The 25,073-nt window shown below is 36.3% G+C and overlaps 2 protein-coding genes across 3 annotated transcripts in view; both read left to right on the top strand.

The window, feature by feature from the left end:
• pms1 (PMS1 homolog 1, mismatch repair system component) overlaps nt 1-11,224 on the top strand; it is a 34,048-nt gene extending 22,824 nt beyond the window's left edge. For both annotated transcript variants that reach the window (XM_088931345.1, XM_088931346.1), the window contains exons 10-13: nt 3,937-4,410; nt 4,646-4,776; nt 10,011-10,171; nt 10,798-11,224. In XM_088931345.1, coding sequence (XP_088787471.1) covers nt 3,937-4,410; nt 4,646-4,776; nt 10,011-10,171; nt 10,798-10,956 — 925 coding nt within the window. In that variant the 3' untranslated portion in view covers nt 10,957-11,224. The remainder of the gene's footprint in view (nt 1-3,936; nt 4,411-4,645; nt 4,777-10,010; nt 10,172-10,797) is intronic.
• A 2,528-nt stretch (nt 11,225-13,752) lies between these two features.
• On the top strand, nt 13,753-21,516 carry LOC148821895 (SAP domain-containing ribonucleoprotein-like). The gene is made up of 9 exons (XM_088930105.1): nt 13,753-13,783; nt 14,196-14,245; nt 15,417-15,457; nt 15,561-15,612; nt 16,419-16,492; nt 17,439-17,458; nt 18,896-18,921; nt 21,293-21,370; nt 21,463-21,516. The coding sequence occupies exons 1-9, from the start codon at nt 13,753-13,755 to the stop codon at nt 21,514-21,516; spliced, it is 426 nt and encodes a 141-aa protein (XP_088786231.1).
• Nucleotides 21,517-25,073: the final 3,557 nt, after the last annotated feature.

The raw sequence follows: 25,073 nt of genomic DNA, 5'->3' as shown, positions 1-25,073 counted from the left end.
TGTGAAACATGCTAACATTGGAAAGCTATTGCTTTCTGCAAACTTGTTATCCTTCTGAATTCAGCTGTGGAAGAGTAGTACAAACATTTCTACATGCCATAATGAGCACCATTTTGTAACAGTTCTGATTAAAACTGGACCAAGAGGGTATCTCCTGTGGAGTAGGATTATATATCTGCCATCTGGGAAGGTCAGTGTTCTGTATTAAACTTGAACTTGAACTGAACTGAACTTGAACTTTATTGCCATATGTAACCGGTACTGGTACAATGGAATTCTTACTTACAGAAAGTCTCTCGATTGTAAAACAAGTGTAAAAAACAAGACAAAGTGCAAACAGTGCATCAAGACAATGTACAAACAAACAATAGACAATGTGCAAGTAAACATGTAGACAGTTTGAATGTAAACAATACAGACGTGTAAACAATGACTGGAGATGTGCAATAGATAAGAAATCATAAAGAGGTAGATGGTGATGGTGTAGGTGTGGTCCGAGGGGGATGGCTAAATGTGTTCGCCAGTCTCACTGCTTGTGGATAGAAGCTATTGAAGAATCTAGTGGTAATTGTCCGTATGCTCTTATATCTCTTGCCTGAGGGCAGTGGGGTGAAGAGCTCATGCCCGGGGTGGTGACTGTCCTCTGTGATGGCCAGAATTCTATCCCGGCAGCGGTCCTCATAGAGCTGTTTAATCTCGGTGAGACCGCAGCCGATGATCTTCTGGGCCATATTGACCATTCTCTGCAGTGCCTTTCTTTCTCGCGAAGAGGTGTTGCCATACCACACGGTGATCCCGTTTGTGAGGACGCTCTCGATGGTGCAGCGGTAGAAGTTCACCAACACATAGTATTACAAATAGTATTAGCATAGCAGAGTCAGAAGTGTTTTGGATAGTAAATGGTATCTTACAAATTGTACTCAAGGGTGCAAGAGATGTTGCTCAGAACCCATTGATTCACCTTTTCTAACAATCAAATAAGTCGGTGGAAGTACCCAGGGACTCGAGAGGCACTAATCTAGTACGCTTCCATAACAAAAACTGAATCAACTAATTAGAGACCATTAATTTTGAAATCTTTTACAGGTAAAGTTATGAAAATGATTATAAGAACGAAATTCTTCTTAGAGGATCATTTAAATGGCAGTAATGTCCTAGAAAACAGTCAACATGGAATAGCTATAATGGTTGTAATGGTTGTAAACCTGTTAAAAATGGTTAGAAACAAGAGGAGGTCATTCAGCCCATTTGGTAGTGAGTACCTAATTGATCCCAGAAGCTCATCCAGCTGTTTTTTGAAAAAGCCTTGGTATCAGCTTGGGTAGCTTGTTCCACAACCTTTTGGATACCTGTTTTCAGTTTGTACTGATGTACTTTCCCTTGGTTTCCTCTGAGAAAAAGACCACTGAGCTGAATTTGTAAAGGATTTTGAATTCTTGTATCAGGTCCTTTTATTTAGTTCCTTTAGCCTGTCTGTGCAAGACATTCCTTTAAGCCCCTGAACGTTGGTCTTTAAGGGACTTTTTCCAGACCAGCAATGACTTGGTGACCACGACTTGTACACAATATCCTAAATGAGGCCTTACTAGTGCATTATACAATGTTAACACAACATCTCTTAACTTCATTTCTACAATTGCTTGCCCACGTTGTCCAGGAGATATAAATGATGTGTCAACAAAAAAAATCTAAGCTATTTTCCTAGACAGCCTCTTTTAGTTCGTTGTTTTATGGACATTATAACCTTTCAGACTAAAGAACAAATTAATTAAATAGCAAATCCTGAAACAGTTAAAGCTGATCTTGATTCCTTATCATATTTCTGTGCTTCTTTTTGATGAATTCACTAATGGTATCCATGCTTACATGCCTCATATTATGATAAACGCTTACAATGACAATTGCATAATTTTTACTGGATTTTAATTGGCAAGAATGTGAAACCTTAAGTAGTAGATCAGGAACTGTAACTTCAGTTTCCACAGGCATTTACACCCCCATCCCCCGCCTTTGGCTACAGGTAGCAGATGTTTTTTATCTTAACAGTTTCTGCACATTTTCTTGGATATGATTTATTACTTGTCCCTAGGAGCACTTAGATTCACCAGAGTAAATTGAATCAAGGTTCCATATGTGAATTGAGCAAATTTAATTAGTTACAACTGGTGACCTTTTCACTAAACCTATTTTCCACCACGCCTGCAAGTAATTGATTCTGAATGTTCATGTAAGAAGTGCTTATCTTTAAAAGCTTAATTTACGACTGTTAAAGATTACACTAAACTAATAGCATGAGGTTACGAGCTGACTCCAAATCTTCAGCATATTTTGTTTACTTTGTAAACTAGATTAATAAACATCGCATACACAAATGAATACTTACTGAATTTTGTGAAAGCCTCTTCATTCTTTGCTTCGATACACATTTACTGTATGAAGCACAGTTTCTTAACTTAAATGAACAGTGTTCCCAGTGTGTATTTAGCTTGCACAGTTTATTTACAGTTAGATTCTGTAATGTGATCTCTCTATATGGAGATTGTTATATGTAAGAACTAGAAAGGGTTAAAAAATGGAAAGTATAAAGAACAGATTGTTCATAAGTATTAGTACATCAAACAGAAAAGCATACCACACATATGCCAAAAAATATGACATGTTTTTATTGGGTGGCATAAAAATGCCGTATCTTCAAATTTTTGCTCATTCAGAAACAATTTAGAGTTTACTGGGGACAATTTTTTAACGAAGCAAATTAGCCACAAATTGAAAATGGAACAGACTGGTCAGAGTTCTCTGGCCTTTCCAAAAAAGGAATACAGTTGTTAAGGCAAAATCAAAAATGTACTCCGTTCTTCAGAATTTGTCTGGAGAATTCATTGTGAAGCGCTTAATTTCACAGAAAGAGTCAGCCTCTTTGGGTAATGAAGAATCACATCACTGTGAAACAATATTAACATCTCTGCTGCTTGCAGTCTAAATAAGCAGGATTAATTCCATCCAAAAGCATGCATACAAATAACAATGTTTCAATCTAGCAGAATCTTAATCACATTGCTATTTCTTTACAAATAATATACACGTGGCATTTTTGAACATTTTGAGAAAAGTTACAAACAAGACAAGGATATTCTGCCATTCTAGATTATCTAGCTAGTAGCTAATTGATCTGAGGATCTCATTCAGCCAAGAAGCCAGGGTATTCGCTTCAATAGCATAGTTAGGAAATTGTTCCCTACCCTCACAACTCTTTGTAAAAATGTGCCTTATTTTCTCAGTTTTAAATGTACTTCCACTTTGTTTCCATTTTTGTCTTCTGATCTTCATGTTTCACTGTTGACTTTGTCAATGCCTGAGAGGATTTTGAATAATTGAATCAGATCTTCCTTGTCGTCGTCTCTGTTCAAAACTAAAAAGGTTCAGTTCTTTTAGCCTGTCACTGTAGAAACAACTATATACTATGTGTACATTCGACACAGTATACTAAGTGAGATCTTTTGTGAATAGAATGTTGTTTCCTTAAGTACAAGCTTTGAGATTTTCTAACTTTCTCACAAGAGGGCAGTTTTTCTACTAGGGACCATAGATATTATTGTCTTTTAGGTTAAGAGTGCTATTTAATAAAGCACATTTGCATTTTTGAAGCATCTAATGAAAGGAAAGTCTCACTCTTATTGTGAGAATTGTGGGATATTGGGGAATTGTGGAAAACCAGACAAATTGCAAACTGGCCAAAAACATATAGCTGGCATGACTCAGACATCTAGTTGATAGGTGAAACTTGTTTTAAAGTTTAGAGTAGTATTTAAACAGCTAATTAGTACTGATAATCAAACTGACTGAGCCCTTTTTATATTTTGACAGTAAGTATTGTCTTACCCTTTAACCCTTTAACGTAATTGTTTTATTTTATTTTGTGTTTTTGTTTTGTTACAGGTATTCGGACAAGGCTGAAAAGGACTTAGCCCGGTACAATTTACAAACTAAGAAGGCAACAGAGCAAGGTGGAAAAGAAGCAGAGAAGTGGAACAAGCTGGATTCACTTCCTAGCCGACCAGCAGTCCAGAAACGCAAGGTTTCCCTTCCCAACCAGCAGACGCTGGATGAGCTCTTTCAGTCTCGAGCCGAAAAGAAAGCCCATTCCACGACACCCTTTAAGCCCATTCTCTTTAGTATGAATTCTCTGAAACAGCGGATTAAGCTGTTATCAGAAGAACAGCAACAAAAGACGGAAGGCCTGCAGCTCGTAAACCGGCTGACTTCACACGGCACATGGGTTGTTTTATCTGGGAAAAAGCTCATGTTGTTAAATCCTTTTCGGGTGGAAGAAGCCTTGCTGTTTAAAAGACTTCTGGAGAATAATATACTTCCAGCAGTGAGCCTTCAGACACCTATACAGTTAACAGATGGGTAATATACTGCTTTTGGAATTTCCCATTGCATAAGAAAAATCTATGCTTTGTTATATTACTTATTTAAGTTTTTAATGCTATAACAAATACAGTATCTCCTGTACAGTACTTGCCCTGGGATCTGGGCTTTCATGGAAATTACACTAGGCTAAAATTTGATTTTAAAGACTGAGCTGGTCTTGTGCAGCATTCCAGTTTGTTTTAGTTTGTTGCCTTGGTTTGCTTTCTTGCAGCCTCCTCGGTGGAGCAGAATACACAGGTGTGCTCTTCGGCATGGAGAAGGAATGCCCAGGGTTAAACGGTGTGACCTACTTTTCAGATCCAAGACTCGTGGCAAATGGGTTTAAAGTCCGACTGATTCCAGGTTTGCTGGACCTTAAGACTTATTTAATACAGAGCTCACTACCAGTCTAATCCTGCATCTGTATTTCTGCCTTTTCTGAAATCAGATTAATATCGGAGGTAAATCTGTGGTGTTGAAAGTGGTAGAGTTCTGAATTAATTCTTACTTTATTCTTTATTACTCCAAGAGAGGAGTCTTTCCGGAGGTTGTCATACTCCAGTAGGAATGCAATTTTATTACACTTGCAGCATTTCCACTGAAACAAGTGTCCAACAACAGCAACATTTTGACATACAATACTTTTTGAATGTGTTTACCACGAGAGTATCATTAATTTCAAACTATGAAGGAATTAGTACAGAATGCCCTCTTTTAGCTAGTTCTTATTCTTGTTAAAGACCTGAAGTTACAAATGGAGCATAAACTTCTGCATCTTCTTTTTCTTTGGTGAAAAGCATTAATTCAGTTTTTTGTTTTAAAAAAAACTAGAGGACTTTAATGATTTTGTTCTTTGTTTTTGTTAACGTGGGTAATTTACACACATGCCGTACTGTTTACAACAAATCGTTCCCCTGAGAAAAAGCTCTTTTATTATTTCTCGATTCATGCTGTTTAAAGGTCTCAAGTATTGTCCATTTCAATTAAACAGAGGTTGGATCAATTGGACATCATTAATGTCATAGTTCACAAATAATTTAGAAATGTCAAACATAGGGGTTTGAATAAAAGGATTAAAATAAATTATTCTGACAGAATTGCTGTGTCAGTATTGGATTAACACCAGAAGAAAAAAATCTGCAGCTTTCCTAGAAACCGCTCCATCATATGGAACATATTTTAGGGGTTTAACCTTTGAAAGTGACAGTGCATCAAATCTGAACTGTGCACCTGAGTTTTAAACACAGAATGGAGCCCTTGCCTCCTGCTTAATTTACACAGCAAAGTTCAACTTAAACCTGTCAGTTGCTACAATATCAAAAGGTTGCACTTTAAACATCAGTGTTCTATGTAGAATGCCAGCATATGAAAGCAGTTAATAACATCTATTCTAAATGTTTTTATTATCCTTGTTGTTACCAAAATGCAGTCTTTTAAAGTTATCCATCCATCCCTCTGTCCATTTTCTAACTGTCCAGTTCAAGATCAAGGTGGAGCCGGAACCTATCCACACAAGCAACGGGCACATGGCACGATACACCATGAACGGGACGCAATTGCAATTCTGGTTGTCCAGTTGTGCAGTCCATCGCAGTGAACACATAGACACAAACCACAGACACGCACGCACTCACACCAGGGCCAATTTTTCCAGAAACCAGTTAACCCACCAGTATGTTTTTGGACTGTGGGAGGAAATGGAGAGTTTATTACAGATTTAAATCTGTTAAAGAAAATTGTAAGAAGACATAAAACAATTATTACGCAGAAAAGCTTCTGGTTAAATAAATGGGGTGACAGAAAAGAAAAGTAAAGGATGAAGATGAGGGTATCCTCAGAAATAAAAATGAGACATTTTAAGCAATGAAGGAGTCATGACTGATAAAAATGTCACTTGTGTTCTCAAAGGAACTAATTCACAACATGCCTCAGGCTGAGCAATGACAAAAGTTCTATATTAATATTAGCATTCACTTTAAAACTTTAGAGGCATTACAAGTGTGAGAATCGAGTATTTGTAGATATGTTTCTTCTATAACATGTAGTGTTATGGAATTGATATTGGGATTCCAGGTGATAGCAAGGATTTATAAAGGGTAGGTCTTGTGTAACTAAATTTGTTAGACTTGTTAGAGCATACCGAGAACAGTCACATATCTCTGTGATCAATTTTATGGTCAATAGATAAACATGTTCAAGTAGGGACATGCATCATCATTCCTTGGCTGCAAATGAACAAGTACAGGTTAATTCCATGCAGAAAAGTAGGAAGAAGAAACGCAATGTTGTGGTCTGTGGTCTGCTTCAAACTATGAAGAATATTTAACTATTAACAAACTATTTAACAAACTAGTTTACTTTAAACTCAAAAAGGCAGTGATTTATAACACAAAGCTAAAGCACAACCTAGTGTTTACAGACTATGTGTTTACAGACTAATATTAATTGTCCAGGACTCTTTCAGCTCATGGCAGCACAGTGCCCGCTGTGACTTCACTGGGCTTGAAGCTCACGATGCTGTCCATGAGGGACACACTTCTCCTCCAGTCAGCCTTGAACCTCCTACATATGCTTGCATAGATTGTGACATGTCAAAAATATGAACAGGCTGAAGGTGTGCAGGTCGTACTTGTCTACCTGCACTCCGCACATTTTCCTGTGTGCGGTAGCGCAGTTCGTAGCCATGAGTTGAGACATGAAAAACACAAAAGGCTGTTCTGCTGTGGTGAGACAAAAAATAATGGGAAATTAGAGACCACTGCTTTTGCCAGTTCATATCAGTGATGTAAATTCTGTATAGTTACTAAACCTGTGACGTTTGTAGATGATGCCAAACTGGGAGGATTAGCAGACATCAAAAAGATTTAGACAGATTTCAAAGACTGGGCAGACACCTGGCAGATAATGCTTAATCTAGACATGTACAGATTATTATGTGCAAGCACAAAAACATAAGCTATGACATTTATGAAAATGGCTTAAGTGTTTATGTTTTCCCAATTTACGTCATCTGGGAAAGCAGTAAAAAAGGCAAACAGATTGTAAGGACGTTTTTACACACTTTATACTGGGCAAGCACATTGCACAAGTCATTTAATGTGAATATGTGCAGATTGCTATGTACAGGCTGCAGAGACATAAATTGTGGAAACTAAGATGCGAATCACTGAACGTGAAGAAACTAGTATTGAAAATAACTTAAGAGTCTATGTCAACACATCATTTTTATTTTGAGACTGTGGGGCAACACATATGGCAGCAAAAATGTTAGGATAAAGGTGAATGTGCAGAACTTAAATTAAAACGTGTTTAAATTCTACATATCATACAGAAAGATCCCATTTAGAATATGGTGCACAATGCTGACATTCCAAAATTATATTGCTAAGTCATTTGCTTAAAGGTATCAACAGGATAAAAGAACTAAGTACTATATATTTAGTCTTAAACAGAGAAGAATACAAAGGCACCTGAGAAGTCAACACAATAGAGATATACGAGTTATTTAGAATCAACAGTGGAACATTAGCCAATGGACAAAAGTGGTGGTAAGTGGAAAAGGCCTCTTTTTTCATGAAAAGTTGTGGGTGTCTGGAACAAGTTACCTAGCCAAAGCTGGTAATTCTGGCTTCTTTGGTAAAATAGAATTGTGCAATAATGGCAGATGATTCTGCCGTTTACAGTTTTTGGAAGAACACATACGTGGTTTTCTTCACTCTTGTTGTGGTAGAGGTTTGTAGCAGTGAGAGAAGCTGATTAGGAGGAAAAGGTTCCAGAACAGGAGTTTGGAACAGAAAAAATAAATGTAGTTTTCAAGTGAAAAGGTTAGAGCTTTTGTTCTGTATTAAAATATTTTAGAGGAACTGAAGTTGTTTGGATGAAGGTCAAAATCAGGTAAAGGACATGCTGTTCTGGAAACCGATTCTTTACAAGACCTTGAATGAACGCAAATAAAAGGTAGTGTCACTTCCAAGTTCTGTTCCTTAATTTTAGCTTGCTGAGATTGTACCATGGCAGAAATATCTGTATGATTCCAACCACATAAATATACATTATCATATAGATTTTCAATTTCTAAAAGTATTTTATGGGTCACAGAGACCTACAGAGTACAGATTTTATTTTATCTTGAGCTTGCAGGTTAATTAGAATTTTTATTCTGTAATCAAAGCTATCTTTGTGGGTCGATTTCTGCATTTCCTCTTTTCCTCAGGTCATGCAAATCAAGTCCAATTTAAAGCAGAAACCTGAACTGTAAGTTTGAATAGAGGCCGTTGCGAAACCTCATCTGACATGGCCAGCTGCCAAGGTTTGTACCCAGCACAGTGGGTTCATACTACTCCATGGTGATGAGGAGAATGGTTGCCCTTTGAGGAAAGAGAAATGCCAAGAAATGAGCACACTGTTGCTGCCAACTCTGCAGCTGTCAGCTGATTAAGTACAGATATTTCCTGGATCTATCAGCAGGGGTCAGTGCAGAGCAGTCAGATAAGTAGGAGCTGGGAATTAAAACAGAAGGGATTGACCATACGATATTACTACATTCACGTTTTTCTTTTTGTCTGCCAGTGGTTTAATAAGAAAAAAATAATACTAATAAAGTAATTTTACATTTTCTCATAAAATATAACGTTTTTCAATAAAAATAGAACTGTGTTTAAAATATCTTGTGAAAATCCAAGTTAGACATTGTTTTCATTTTGATAATTATTTTGAAAGAAAGTGAGTAACTTATTGTACACCTATGAGTGGGTCAGTAATGCCAGGGTCTTTAGCTCACTGCTGTGAAAACTCTTAAAGGTCTTAACCTGGATTTGTGGATTTATATGATGCTGATAATGGTGAAGGCAGAACTTTCAGCGTCTGTCTTCTCTGCATCCAAGGCGGCTCGAATGACAAGTCTTAGTCTTATCCTCACCAAGGCATACCAAGCACATTCCTGCAATGTGAGAAATATTCAAGCACACACGTGCAGTGTACAGAAAAAACTACAAGTGATTCCACAATAAAAAAAAGTCCTGCTTAGAGAGAGCTGGGGCCTTATCTTTAAAGATGCCATTAAATGACGGCAGATTTCTCTTAATTTTATGCATTGTGATAACTGAATATGCTTGTACCAAACTTCTACAACTTCCAAAAATGTCCACGAGTAAAAAAACAGAAGCAGATATGGTAATGGTTAAATTATATACAATATAAAATATCTTTATTTTTGTTTGCATGTTAAGAAAGGAACAAACACTGTTTTACTCCTGTGATACCCAACATCAGAAATTAGGTCACAGGGCAATTGTTTGTACTGTACATGCAACACCTGGCCATTACTATACCTTTTAAAACACCAGAGACTTACTTCCCATAAGCAGAGTTAAGAGATTGTTGGAGTACATCATGTTCTGAATCCTCTTCAACTTCATTTTTTTCCAGTCTGTAAGGAAATTGTAATAGTCATTTAGCACACTCCATTTGGCACTCCACTTATTTTTGTTGGTCAGTCACTGGAGTGTAAATCACAATATTTATTTATTATTCTTTCCTGGAGATAGTTGTTATTATCTAGTGTATATTAATCCTTGTTTTCTGCTTTACTTGGCCAGGTGCCTCATCCGCTGAGAAATGTCTGGAAGTCTCCGGGATGGCTGACTGTGTGCCTTTCTTTGGTGTTGCTGATTTAAAGGAAATTTTAATGGCTGTTTTAAAGAAAAACGCAAAAACTGTGCAGGAGTGCAGGCCGCTTAAAGTTATCAGTTACCTAGAGGTAAGAAATATATTTTAGAAAATTCTGTAGCTTTTTAGGGTGTTGTGTTAGAAAGCAACATAGTTGAACACAGAACATTCTCTATCCCAAATACAATTTCAATACTTTTGTGGGACAGTATCAAAGTTTTTCAACATTTATTAGTACTAAAAAAGAACTTAAATTCAAAGTGCTTTCTCAAACACGTGCTTTGCTGTTTGAAATCCAGTTTTTCAATAGAACAATTTTCAATAAAAAAAACTCCAGAATGTTTATGTTCGCATTTTTGAAATTTCCTAAGCTTAGCACCAGTTGTCTGACAATGCAGTTGCAGACAATATTCATTTATAGCAAAAGAAAATCAAACACAGATTTTTAATGGATATGCTGTTAGCAGAGTTTGAGCTGATATGCCTTTTGCACAGTGTAACCATAATTGAATGGAGAGACTAATGTGGTTTAACATCTCTAACTACACCTTAGGCGTGCAGAGCAGCCATAAGTAAATATCAAAATGCTGGCAGCTCTGGGTGCTTACTTGTTGTACAACACATCTTCATACTGATTTGCGAAGGTGGCAGGAGAAATTGGGATAAGCATTCTCATTGGAGCCAAAATAACTTGAAAATGTCTTTCATCACATCCAGGGAGAAGCAGTCCGGCTAGCTCGTCAGTTGCCACTCAAATTCTCCAGAGACGATATTAAAGACATCCTGTCCAGAATGAATGATCAGCTTGGAAAGGATGACCGGATGTGTATCCATGGACGCCCGTTCCTCCATTTTCTAAAAGATCTTCCAGAATGAAAGCAAGTAGCTGCTCAGACCTCTGCTGATGCCCTTTCAAAAGAATCAAGCTCGCCATTTGTATTGCCGATTTTCTGTATCAAGAGTCAGTTTACATTTCTTAATAAATCTGTTCACTGTTCATTTACCTGCCACATTTATCATGGTTCCTTAGAGTTATAGAATTCTTGTTCCAGAGCAATTATAATTATTTTGTTGTGGTTTTGATTTTCCAGTTTATCACTGTCAAATGACTACATACTGTACAGTACATAGTTATTTTGCTGTATTTTTCTATTTAATTAGATGAGAGAAACTTGTAATCTTTTTGTACATGAGTTTAAAGATATTTGGTATCCAAAGGTTTTTGTACATATTCAAAAAATATGTACTTGAAAAATAAAGTTTTGTTTTGATGAACAAGATTTGTTTGATTAGTTGTGTAATAAAAATTTCTCTTTAAACACAGAAATAAAGATTCCTGTTCTAGATACAATTGCTTATTAAGACACACCTATTAAAATACTAATTTATACAAATAAAGTATATACGTAGAGTGGCAAGGTGGTTAGCATTGCTGCCTCCTAGTGTTGGGACTCTGGGTTCAGTTCTGGATCAGGGATGCTACCTGTGTGGACTTTGTATGTTCTCCCTGTGTTTCCAAGTGTTCTGGTTTCCTCCTACAGTCCAAAAACAAAGTAGGTCCTGCGAAAATTGTCTCTGGTGTGAGTGTGTGCATGTCCGTGTCTGAGTGTGCCCTGTGATGGACTGGCGTCCCGTCAAGAGGGTATTCCCCCTTGCCACCATTGCTTGCCTGGATAGGCTTTGGCTCCCCCATGACCCCGAATTGGAAGAAGCAGATAGAAAAGGTTGGATGGATAAAGTGCAAATATTTTTGGATTTTCAAATATTTTTGGCATCATTTTGATTAATCATTCTTGACAGATCGTGATTCACTCAACTGACATTGACAGTTGCATAAGCACTAAATTATCTCTTTAGTGAGAGAGCTGATTGAGAACAGGCGATGAGGTGATTTAATGTGTTAAATGTTAAGCTTAGAGAAAGAAGAGGACAAAAATGAACCAATATGCCCTCCTTATCAAGAAGACAACACATTTCCCACTTTTATATGGGAGACCAGACAGACAGTGCACTGTTTTTTACTGTCTGATGTATTCACTGCCAGCAAATTCTTAACTGACATGGTATAGCTAATCACAGTCCATCACTGATAGGCCACCACCTGGGAGACCACAAGCTAACACCCTTCCCTTAGATCAGTGGAAACCTCTGAGTTTGATCTGAGTAGGAGCGATTCGGTACTACAGAACGGTAGTGATTGATGGCAGCCTGACTCTATGGCACTATACCACTCCTGTCAAGTACTGGGACCTCTGTGCAGGTTCAGCTTGATGTGATAACACACATCCTCATGCTACTTTTGTAAGAACAGCCTTCTTGCAAGATGAGAATGTGACTATTACACAATGGATGCCCAACTCACAAGACATGGGCCCCATTTAATGATTATAGAATGAGCTGGGATGATTAGATTAGATTTCTTTCATTAAAAGCAGAGACCTCCAAATTGACTACTGATAGGTTTCCAGCACTCAACTTTCAGTGTTTTTTTTTCCTTTAAGTAGGAAACAATCATTAGGCTGAACGTATAATTTAAGAATTTTGTTCCCATATTCTTTAGACTACTGATTCTCACTCCAGATTCTGTTTGAGCTACTGTATAGAGTAATTCTACTCAAAATCATAATTAATTTAATAATTTATTGACTTCATTGATATTAATTACCCCTGTTTCCAAGTCTCATTGAGAGGTTTACTTTTAAAACATGCAGGAATTAGGACCAGGAATGACAACAGCCTTAGACAGTTAGATTAAATTAGATTTAATGTTAAAAAATAAGATAGTATCTGAAACTGAGGTCCAGTTACATGGAGGCTCATCAGGTAATAGGTGGATGGGGACACTGTTCATTCACAAAAAACATTAAGCAATACAGTATTCACTGTACATAACGTATTAGTGGAACTTAGATGTCTCACGAGGTAAAAATAATTAATCTTATCTATTGCAGTCTTCAAAACAGTTATTCAGTCACTGACAGTTAATAGCCGGACAGTACGTGAATCTGTCCTGTAACAATTCTGTAACAATACTGTGTTACCACTATGTTTTGAAACTGCTACATAACACATAAAAGCACAAGATGGTTGAAATTTCTTCGTTTACAGTGGTAGCTTCCAGTGAAAGGGGAAGGGACGAGATTGTTTAGAGGCTCAGTTTTAAGATTAGTTTCAGTGTTTGCAAAAAAAAAACATTGCTGTGATTACTTCTTTATATTTTCCACAACAAAACGCTTTGGAGTTTAAAACCGAGCGTTATCACCCAATTTACCTAATTTTGCTGTTGGGAAAACTAGTACGCTTCATTCCAGTGAGAAAAAGCTTCAGAAGTTTCAAAAGACATGTTTTCTTCCTTCCAGATTCCGGAAAATAAATATTATTATTTATTTATTACTAAAATAATTAATAGTAAATCTCAGGGGATGGATTACTTGGCCAGCTTTTAAATACACAGGTGAACGACGTTACCACGTTGGCTACCTGTTTCTTTGCTGCTAGTTGTGGCAGCCGAGGATGTTTTGAGAGTGGTTTGTGTTGTAAGACGGCAAAACACTTAGATTAAACCTGTAGTTGTGAATTCAAGAATAAAAGACAATTATTTTTTAACATATTGATGAACTAAAACACAACCTAATTTTCTAACAAATATATCTCCAGGAACAGGAAAAAAAGATGGACGTTTTCGCATCTGACTGGCAACGCGGTAAATGTGGGGTTTTAAATGTGGTTAATGCTTGCACTATGGTAAACCGCTTAAAATTATTATCAAATATTCAAGGATGTATTTTTTCATGATTCTTTAATTTTGTTTTTTTTTTATTCGTTTTGGATGTTTTTATTTCAGTGATACCGCTTTCACAATTTAGTGTTCTTTTTGGTTGAGGACAGATGACGTCACTTTGAAAAATCCTTGAATTTTTTCGCATCTTCAGAATATTGGTGCATTTATTACAGTAATTAAGAGTTTCACTCTTAACATGTTTAAAGCAGTCACCCACACTTCGAGAGAATGCATCCTACGGTATCTGAAATGCTGTACTCTGTAGAATCTTAGAACATTATCTTAATCAAAATCTTTTTTAAAATGGTTTTATTGTGTGTGTTTATAAAATTAGATGATGAGGAAACGTTTGATTTACCGGAAAACGCACCTGGTAAGCTTATGGTAAGTAGTGCAAAATACAACTTCTTATTTGGTAACCTAGGTGTATTAATACAATATGATATACTTTTGAAAGTCACAGGGCATTTTTTTGCCTAATAACGATACTTTATGTGATCTTGAGCTCTTAAGTTGCATTTTTGTCACTAGAAAATAGAATAACGAAGTTCTAGCGTAATTCGGTCAATGCTGATACTGTACAAGAAAGTTGTTTTTTTCCATTTATTGGTTTGGCACATTTCAGTCACCTTAAGCACAAGACACGAATGTTTCTTTGTATTGCAAATGACAGAACTGTCACGTTAGATGCCAGTGACCACACAATAGTGCAGCAATGTAGTTAGGAACTACTAGTCCTATTCATCCTGGTTCAGGATGAACCTGGTTCAGTAAGTCGACCTTGGAAATTTTCAAATTCCTGTTTTGTCAGCTCTGTTTCCTCCCGTGTTGTCCAGCTCTACCACCTCCTTCTAGATCTTCCTCTTTGTCATTTACCCATTGGTTGTCACTTCATCATCATCTTAGAGTTTGTGTTATCTGGTAATTGGCATAGGTATTCAACCATCTCATCTGATGTTGATTGAGGATGACACACTGGCACGTACTTTGATCTCTGACTTCCTCACTTGTTGCATGATCTCACCACCTTATCTTCAATATACTACTCATGCCTTTGTGTCCAAAAGCATCCCCTTAGTGTCCTTTTGGTTAAGTGTCCTAGTTTCACATCTATACTTCAGCATAGTGAACTGCATTAAAGATCTTGGTGTTTGTGGGTAGTCATATATTTCTTTGAAACCAGACTTTCTATCTCAAGCTGAAGATTTTCAATTGATTTCTTTGGAACATTCTCCACTTCCTATCACTGTATGCCTGAAAAGTAGTAAATTGCTCTACTGTTTCAATGTCACTAACTGGGAATTTAATTTGGCCGTTGCTGTTGTCACATCCGGCAGTGTTCATGATTATAGCGTTGTCCTTGTTGAGTGTAGAGCCAACATGGCCTTCTGTAGTATCCCAGCATCATATGCAAATGATAAGATATTAAGTTCAATTCTGTCTCCAAACCAAATGTATTTTTCCTGGTTTAATGGCAGTTTATAAACTTTTTTTTGTTTTCATAAACATTTTCTGAATTACTTTCTTCCTCTAAACTGTAATTTCTTCTAATTAGGAGGAAGAACTTGATGAAGAATGTTTTGAAGCAGATATTCTGTAAGTAAATGTTTTCTGTTGTCTGTGTAAGTTATGAAAATATGATGAAGAGGATGTTTTCCACTTCTTTGGAAATGTATTTAACCTCTTTGTATTGTTGCAGATACTCTGGTAAAGTGTCATTCAAAACCTTTTCATCAATGACACAAGAAGAGGTTAGTTGAATTCAAGACAACCATGATAATCAAACATATCTGTACAGTAGTTTCTGTGAAGTAGTTGCATATAAGTGGGTGTGATGAGAAAAACAGATGATCACATGGTAATTTATTCATGTATAAAAACTCAAACAAATATAATAAATACATGAGTTGCTTGCTGAATGTCAATACAGTATTTTATAGTACTAAAAACATCTGTATGAAATCCTACTATCCCATTACTTTAAGAGGAGTATGCTTCTCATACAAACTGTTAACTGATTGCTGCTTGTTAGTTAATTGTAGTGGGTCATCAAAATAATTTACTGTAATGCAGTCATGATTCTGATATCACTTAATTACAATAGTTTCAAGCAGAATTCCAGGTGTTCAAATAAGGTTTTTGGAATTGCTCTAGTCCTGCTGTTTATTACACACATACTGTACACAACATGAGACATAAAGGTCTGGCATGACTTGGTTCAGCATTTGCAAAAGTGGGATTTTTGATTATTCTTAATTTGTAGCATATTGAACATAAAAGTATATGTTAATGAAGAGACTGTAAATCTTTGTAACTGCAGTTAATCCAGTGATGGCAGAGATCAGTATACTACATTTTCCAGCACTTTAGAATGTACTGGGCTAAAACATTTTCTTAGTCATTTGCATATATTTATAATTTTTATGATACACATTTTCATATAAATCTGTAATGTAAAATTTCCTAAAAGTAAGATGTGGACACTATGATAAAATGCCTGCCCATGGACATTTTACACTTTAACATCTTAGTTTCTTAATCTTTCGTTTTTACTCAGCGTATACAGAAGAGATCGGAAAGATTTGGAGAAACCATTAGTGACCAAGCTAAGAAAGAAGCCAGAGCTGCTAGGTACAGTATGTAGAAACATCCTTATCCACCATATTGTTACACTTGAAAACAAATGAAAAACATGCTTATACAGGACCTTTATAAAGAGATGCAGGTATTTCATGGGTTTGAAGAATCTGACAGAAATTTGCTTGTCAGAGTCTGTTTGTCAAGTACTAACTAAGGGTTCATACACATGGTACTTTATACGTCTGAAAATGAATTGACAGCACATACCGTATAGCTACTGTATTGGTGGAATATTTTTTTCAGTGCAGCAAAATAACTAAACATTTCAGCCAGTAACAAATCTGCAGTTGTCTGGACTTCCCTTTCGTCTTGTTTTGTTCCTATTTATTTCAGAATTTATATAAGAATTTATTTTAGAGCTCTTTATTTCAGAAGCTACTGTACGTGATCCTTTTTAATTGAACTCATAACTTGATTAGATCTTTTCAGCCTTTCTCTGCGCTCACACTTTAGTTTAAAAAATACTCTGCTGTAGGTGTGTTGTTACAAAGAAGTTTAACAATTTATTATTAATTTTCTTTATTTCTTTCTAAATAGTTCCTGACAGGTGGGGAGATAATGGAGTTTAGACATAAGTGAGAACAAAGTTATATTGGTTACTCCTTCCAAACAAAGACTGTTCTGCACAGGAGCAGATACTGTGTTGCACACACCTGTATGAGGGGATTTGTGAATTGTGATTTGTGAGTTGATAGTAATTACTCATTCAAATTGTTTTTGTCCCTAAAAAATGTTCTTAACAGTCATACACAGATGGGCTCAATCAGCCTTCTTGATTTACAATTTGGTTAATATGAAAAGAGGGATAGAGCTAAGGTCACTACTTTGTACATACAATGTTGTTGAGGTGCTTTTTCTGCTTCTGTTCTCTTTTCTCTCTCATCTGTGCATGCTTATCTCGCTCATTAAATTTTAAGTACAGGCTTTTTTATTTCAGATTTGGAATTCCAGTACACGGTAAGATTCTTTCGGTTACCTTCTGTACTGTAACGATGATTAATGAATGATGCACATTAGAGGTCACTGGGAAAGAACAGAGGGAAGGGCAGAGGTAATTTGTATATTGATACATTGTCAGCCACATACATGGGTATGGGTCCACATTTACATCAACACACACATGCAAGTAAGCAAGTTAGAGACCCCCAGCATTCCAGCCAGCATGTCTTTGGAAGGTAGAAACCTGGCACACCTGCAGAAAATCCGCACAAACATGGAAACTCCGTACAAAAGGTATCGAAATCTAACAATGAATCAAGGAACCAAGAACTGTAAGGCTGCAGTGCTGTTTTATAACCTACAACTTTTTATAGGTACAGGATATTTTGTCGACATACTCAGTGCTTAATTTGTAATGACAGAGGAGCCAGCACTGAAGCAATTGATTAAAAAGTTTAAAACTTGCTATGATTGAATTTCTACACTACAAAGTAGTAGCTTGTTCAAATTAAAAGTATCCAAAGGACCACATAATGCCTGGATACATTCTAACTCCGTCTCTGATTTCTCTTTTATGACCTTCACTGTGGCTTACAATGAAGTTCTGCTGACTGCAGTCAGCATACAGTCCGATAAAATGTGAACAATGGCTGAACTCCCCAGAGGTGCTGACAGGCATCTCCTTTTCATATGTGGGTCCTACTTGAACCTCTTAAGCACACTGAGAATTCAAAAGTTAAACCCTGAAAAAAAAAAACCTTCGGAAGTAAAGAATGAGGCCAAGAAGTTCTGGCATCTACTGTATGAACAGGCAATCCCCAGTACAACACAGAAGCACAGAACAAAATCACTATAGAAGATTTAACGTGATGGCTTCATGATTCAGTTATGAGTATATTGTTTTTGATGCAAAACAAGGTTGGAAATTAAAGACAACATTTAAGATAAATTTCTTGAAAGTTGTCTTTTATTCATCAGTTCATTTTATGCGAACATTTCTTTGAAGATGCAAAACTTTTGATTTAGTGCCAGAGTGTAAACCACATTTGTGTCAAATGGAAACATACAATTTAAAGGTAACTTTTCAATGTTATGTAAATCGAGTCAAGTAATTAATGTAAAACAACTGATTTTTTTACTGTATACACCTGACTTGCATTATGTAAATTATATGAAGGTTAAGCATGCCCTGCTGTTATTCTCTAAACAAAAAAAAATCAAAAAGCCATATAATGAAATTTCACTGGTAAATTTATTTCAAAATGTTTCACATATAAGTTTCCAGTATGCATTTCATAATTTTTTTTAACTAAGCTTCAAGGTTGCAGTTGGTACTGTTGTTGCAACTGAAGCAGGTGATACTGTTTCATGTGCTTGTTTGCCATTATTCTGTTTATGACTTTAAAGATTGTTTTTTTAAAATAAATTTTCTCATCATAAGTATTATTCCTTTAGGTGCAATGAAAGAAAATGAAAATCTGGTAAGTGTCTGTTACTCTTTCTACAGCAGCTGGTCATTTCTTTCACAAATACTGTATGCCAAAAAATTAAAAAATATAATTGGTATATGCATCGCAGAATGATGCATAATATAAGCTAATTTACCTAGTGAAACATGTGATTATGTAAAAGAAAGGCACTCATGTATTTTATTTCTGATCACCCTAAGGTTATGTTAGTAGTGTCTTGGATTATGACTGTGATTTTAAAAATGCTATTTGGATCTTTGGGTTTAGTAATTTAGAGCTTTGATGTAATTGTGTGTCAAAAAGACATGTTTTTTGAATGAATCCATCCTGATAGTGTTCCATTCTAGAATGACTTTTTGATTTTGTGATGATACTAAATCAGTGTAATTACACTGGCACACATAGCCTGGTTTACAGTTCAGCTGTTGATTTTATCCAAAGGGACTTTGATTTGTACACATTTATACAGCAGGGTACTTGAGAAGAGCAATCTAAATGATGTACCTAGCTCAGGGGTACAACAGTAGGGCACTAAACCCTCAAGCTTCCACTTACAAATCCAACACCTAAAGATTTAACTTTACACTTTCTAATCAAAGCAAAGAAGCATGAAGGAAAATTATCTTTTATATCCTGACAAATCACTGGCTATTTTAATTCTGTTGCCTTTATGAGTACACAACGTTAAAGAAAAAAGTGTTCTCCAACTACATACTTTAAGTTATTGTGAAATAACTTTCTCAGAATTACTTATTCCCATTACAGTCCCTGAAAGGTTTGCAGGCATTCTGTTTGTGGTTGGTTTTATCTAGGACCACTAATCACACAATTTATTTTTGAGAAGTGCTTATAGTTGAATTATTTTCTTTGGTGATTTGTCAGAACTATTTTTGTTTGATTTACTGGAATTAATTATTTAGTTAGTTCAGGTAGGTAGCTGCGTCAGCATGCGTAGGCTGTAAAGGAACAAGTAATAGGTTTATTACATGCTAAAAAAATGAAGAAAGAAAACACAACGTTTCAGCCGTGGAACCTTCTTCAGGTGTGAGAGAGACAAGGCAGTAGGCAAAGGTAATGCAGCGGGAGAACAAAGGCTGGGAGGGAGGAGGAGTGAGAGGCGGGAACAGGGGACAGAAAGAGAGGCCAATCAAGAAGTGTGAAGTCAGAATAGGTGTAGAGAGGTGTGAAATGAAACTTCCAATGAATGGAGAAAATTTAAAAGAAGATTAGTCTGTCATTAAGAGAAGGGGGAAGGTGTGATCCTAGCTGCAGGATAAGTTTGGTTTCGGTAGTCTTCCTGATGTATGAGTTCAGAAAACTGTCTTTGAGAACACAGACGGAGAGATTAGAGTGGTCATGGCCGTCAGAGGTGAAATGGGCTTGGAGAGATCTTTAATTTCACAGCCCTAACATGTTCTCTGAAGCGGTCTCCAAGTCTCCTTCCTGTTTCTCCAATGTAGATGGCTGGGCATTTACTGCAAGAGATACAGTAAATAAGGTTGCTGGAGGTACAAGATGCCATCTGGGTGATCCGGAATTGTCCTGAGGGGCCTTGAAAGAGTGTGGTGTTAGATGTGTACTTGCAGGTGATACAGCGAGCTCTGTTGCAAGGGAAAGTGCCTGGTGTGGATGGTTGCTGAGGGCGGTCAAGGGAGCTGTGAACAAGAAGGTGGCGCAGATTGGGTGATCGGCGATATGAGATGATGGGGCGGTCAGAAAAGAGGGCCCCAATGGAGGAATCATCCTGTAGGATGGAAAAGTTGTCGTTAATAGTCCTTGGGATAGGAAGTGTGTTAGGGTGGTAGGGAAGCACCAAAGGAATGCGGTTGTTACGGCGGGAGTTCCTGATTGGGTTGATGGTCCGAGGGGTGTTTTTGGCTCGGGCAAGGGCCCTGTCAATAACACTGCTGGGGTATCCTCTGTTGATGGAAAAAGGAGTACATTTTGAGGGCTTGGTTCTCGAAGTCGATGTCGTCGCTGCATAATCGTCAAATTAATTATTTATGCTTGGAAGTGAAACAATGTGAAAAGCTACTTCTCTTAATTGTATTTAAAATTTTGAACATAAACAATACTAGATATTCATATAGTTCAAGAAGGTAGCTGTGTCAGCATGCGTAGGCTACAAAGGATTAAGTAAAGGTTTATTCCATGCTGTAAAGAGAAGAAAAGAAACAACAATCATTTTTTTCATTGGTGTGCCCAATCGCAATTGTGAGGGATGAGATTTTTTTTGGCATCAAATTCATGTCATTTGTCAGCTTTAGTGTACCTGGAGCAAGATCTTATTTAAATAACTAAACAATGACCCATTTCAACAATTAACAGCATAATGATAAAATATCTCCTGTATTCAGTCAGTAACTTTCCATTTGCATTTTAGATTCATCAGGAAAAGTTACGGAAAAGAAAGGAAAGGTTTGGAGCTGTGATGGATACAACCATACTGCTTGATGATCAGGTACAGTTGGTCTTTTACATTTCTTAAAATAATCTGTTGGAAAGGCAAATAATATAACCCATGGAAATATAATCTCTTTTTTTCTATCATAGGCTAAAAAAAGGATGAGAGCTGAACGGTTTGGACTAAAATTCAATAAATATTGATCAATAATAATAATGGAATAATAATATGATTTTTACTTGATTTTGTTAAAATTGTAAAGTGATCGAGGAAAAGGGTTCATTTATCATGTTTGTTTTTCCTATTTATCTTCACTGTACCTCAGATATATTTCTATATATCTGTTTGTTTTGAAATTTTGTATGATATTAAGCAGTTTTGTTTGTCTACTTTTCTAAGGTTGAATGTGAAAAGTGCAGTTATGTGAAGCATGTTTTCAAAATTTTCTATTTTTATTAACCATAATGTGTTTCTTATTATCCAAGTGAGTCCTTTGTAAATAACACTGTTGGTTGAGTAAACAATAACTTGTTGTGCCAGCTGTGATTTGATTTGAAGTTTTTCTCTTCTGTTTAATAGCTTTTCTTGTTGACTTTGATTTAAAATGAAAATGAGAAAGAACTGACCTCTCAACAGAAGCCAATGAACCACAAAATTGAATTCAGTGTGGCTGTAAATTTCTTTTCCAAATAAAATCATCACCTTTATTCCACGTTTGTGACTGAAGCTTGTAAATTCACATACACTGAGATTTGAGGTTTTCAAGAGAAAGCAAAGTCACAGTAAGGGACTTCCAATTACCTGCTGAAAATAGATTCCAGATGTAAAAGAAATTTAAAAGTGCTTGCCCTCTAGGTACAAGGAGTACATGTTTGTGCAATATTTTATCAATTTATCATATATAAAATATTTTAGGGAAAGCATAGAGGGGGAAGTACATTTTCATTTAAAAATGTGAAAATGAAGACCTGCAATTTGGTTACTGGTATGTAAATACTGTAAATGTTACAGTTAATTATGTTAATTCATACTAAATAAGACGTGGTGCATAAAATTAATTCTTGATCTTAATGGAGCTTCTGTTTGGACAAAAAGATGAAACAGAAAATATTCAAGGTGGCTGACCAGAGCAATTAGTGGAATAACAACAATTTTAAAGGATGGATATTCAGAATTAATACTGGCAGAGGAATTTTTTCCACAATGAGAGATTCCAATTTGGCAGTGTGTGCCACAGTACCCTCGAAATACCAACCCAGTCAACAGGAAAAGTTTAATACCTGGGTTTGAGGGGAAACCTGATGGGGTCTGAAAAGACCTCTAATCAAAGCCAAGAAATATTTGTTCCAAAATCAACATTATGTAATTGGAGTTACAACTGTTTTTCCTGCTGTGTAATTTTGTACACAAGAAACTCATGGACCAAAATGTGCTGGATTTAAAACATTAATCACCGATCAGGCATCTGCTTAAAGTTCCAATGTACACAAATATCCCCCACATATAACTAGTATGTTACCATTATTTTTCCTATTTTGTTTTTTGTGTAAAAAACATTTATTTATTTCTTTTGCAGAATTTTTCTCAAAGATTCAGCTGTTAATTTGTTACTTTTAAAATACATTGATCCCCTTGCAATGTGGTGTTGGCAGGGTGGAGAGTTCTCCTTGCACAAATTTGTGGATTTTGACCCAGAACAGATTACTAGCCTGCTACCAGATGCCATTGCCTTATTCTTTTTAAAGCACAGAATTACATGTCACGAAGCTGATAAAAATGTATATCTGAAGAAATTTCTCTTTTTAAACTTTACTCTGAATATAATGGTATAAACTGATGGTAAATTGTAGCATGTCTGCAGTGTTAAAATGTGATGCCAAGAAAAAAACGCGGCAATGCATAAGAATACTACGTTTTTTTCTTGGTATCACATTTTAACACTGCAGACTAGAAATACTGGAGAGGACCTGCAAAAATATTGTTCATAATCACCTTGGTAATCTATAATAAAGATAAAAAAACAGAGGACAATTTATACAGTAAATGGACAGATTGTAACTTACTGTTTGCTTGATTAAGTGGGAATTTTTTAGATAAAAATGATTGTGTGGAGATACTGTACACGATAAATTGACATCGAGAACAAAGATTAGTGTGTAAGGGTACTCTATGGATAATGTCCATAGAGGATTATTTGCTGTAACCAATTTGCAATAACCTGGAAAACCAGGTTTTTGGTTCAGCCCTTGATGTGTTAAAATCATACTGCATTTCTTGCAGGCTTCCTGTTTTGTAGAAATTGCAAGCAGGTGGGGAAAAGAAAGAACTTACTCCAAAAATAAGGTGCTCACACCTGAAGAAGGCTCCATGGACGAAACGTTGTTTTCTTTCTTCTCTTTTCAGCATGGATTAAACCTTTTACTTGTTACTTTACTCCAAAAATGAGTATTTCAGGTAAATGGTTTAAGGGTTTATTCCATAAAATGCATGAATGTGAAGTAAAATAAAATTTGATAATTCCGTCAATATTTTGACTTGTGTAAAATGTCTTCAATAATTGCTTTTTTTAGTAGAATGCTTGTTGTAACCCCTCCCCTGTTGATAACCAATGACAGAGGAAATGTAAGACCAACATTTGTAAAAAAAAAAAACCCAAAATGTAGTTCTTGGACTTTCACCACACATTTTAGAAAATGTCAAAATGCATGAGTTTCAAAAACTCCTAATTACTCTAGTTCCCACTAGTCATGGCGCCTCTGACAATAATGTAATGAGCCATAATTTACAGATCTGACAAGAAGTGGAGTTAGTCCTCAGATATGATGTTTGAATTTAGTTTAATTACCCTAATTAATGACCTTGCTTGGCCATACTTTTACCCTTTAGCTTGTACTGAGCAATTACTTCATTCCACTAAACTGAAAAACCCAAGACACATGCTCTGCATTAATTGTCACTGGTGTGAAACATGTTAAATTTCTGCTCATTTAACCTGCAGAAGCCTTTGAAACAAAGCTCTGTTTCCACTGCCCAGAATTATCAAGCTCAGAAGCAAAGTGCTTAGTGCTCTAAAAGCCATACTAACAGAGCATTTTGCAGATTGCAGCTACAATTAAAAGTAATTGTTTCCATCTCCCAGACAGGGCAGTTGCCTTCTTTGAAGTGCAAGATTTGCTTTCAGAAAGGAAATTACACGGGGTGTTGAATAGGTGGTGACAAGTAAATCATTAAGCCACTTAATGGATATTTAAGTATTTCTAATAATTCTGTTCCAGGGTCTTGCTATAATGAACATATCTCTACCATAAACCTCTTCCTGTACCTTCAGTAGCAAAATTTGACTACTACTCATTAATTATAGGTATGAACATAAGTTTTGGACATAATGCAGCCTAAAATTGATGCACAGATTCCGCTTATTTATTACTAACATTTTTCATTGAGGATGTATGGTTCGGTTGGTGCAGTGTGCAGAGCTTTTGAAATCATCCCTGATAGGTGTGTAAATATATAATGATTGAGTAATGGAGACCTGTGTGAAATCTGTTTTTGGTTAGCTGAGTCTAGCAGTCAAGCCAAAGATTTTAGTTAAGTAAGCAGAGGAGAGGGTTAGAAGAGGCTGGTATTTCAAAAGTGGTCCCTGGAGTGGCTGTTTTCAGCCCATGTAAGGCTGATTGTTTTCCCAGGGTGATGGGTGATGGGGATGAGTGAAGTCTGCTGCTGAGATGGCATGCAAGAAGCAATGCCAATGAGGTGATGT

The sequence above is a fragment of the Atractosteus spatula genome, chromosome 13 (genome assembly GCF_055471065.1).
Source record: "Atractosteus spatula isolate fAtrSpa1 chromosome 13, fAtrSpa1.hap1, whole genome shotgun sequence".
Lineage (NCBI taxonomy): Eukaryota > Metazoa > Chordata > Actinopteri > Semionotiformes > Lepisosteidae > Atractosteus > Atractosteus spatula.
This window is presented reverse-complemented; position numbering and strand designations above follow the sequence as displayed.

Bases quoted from the DNA above. Each gene is read 5' to 3' on its own strand.
- LOC148821895 (XM_088930105.1), top strand. From the start codon at position 13,753: ATGGACGTTTTCGCATCTGACTGGCAACGCG. The intron at 13,784-14,195 runs GTAAATGTGGGG...TTATAAAATTAG, and splicing joins CGCATCTGACTGGCAACGCG to ATGATGAGGAAACGTTTGAT. The intron at 15,458-15,560 runs GTAAGTAAATGT...GTATTGTTGCAG, and splicing joins TGTTTTGAAGCAGATATTCT to ATACTCTGGTAAAGTGTCAT.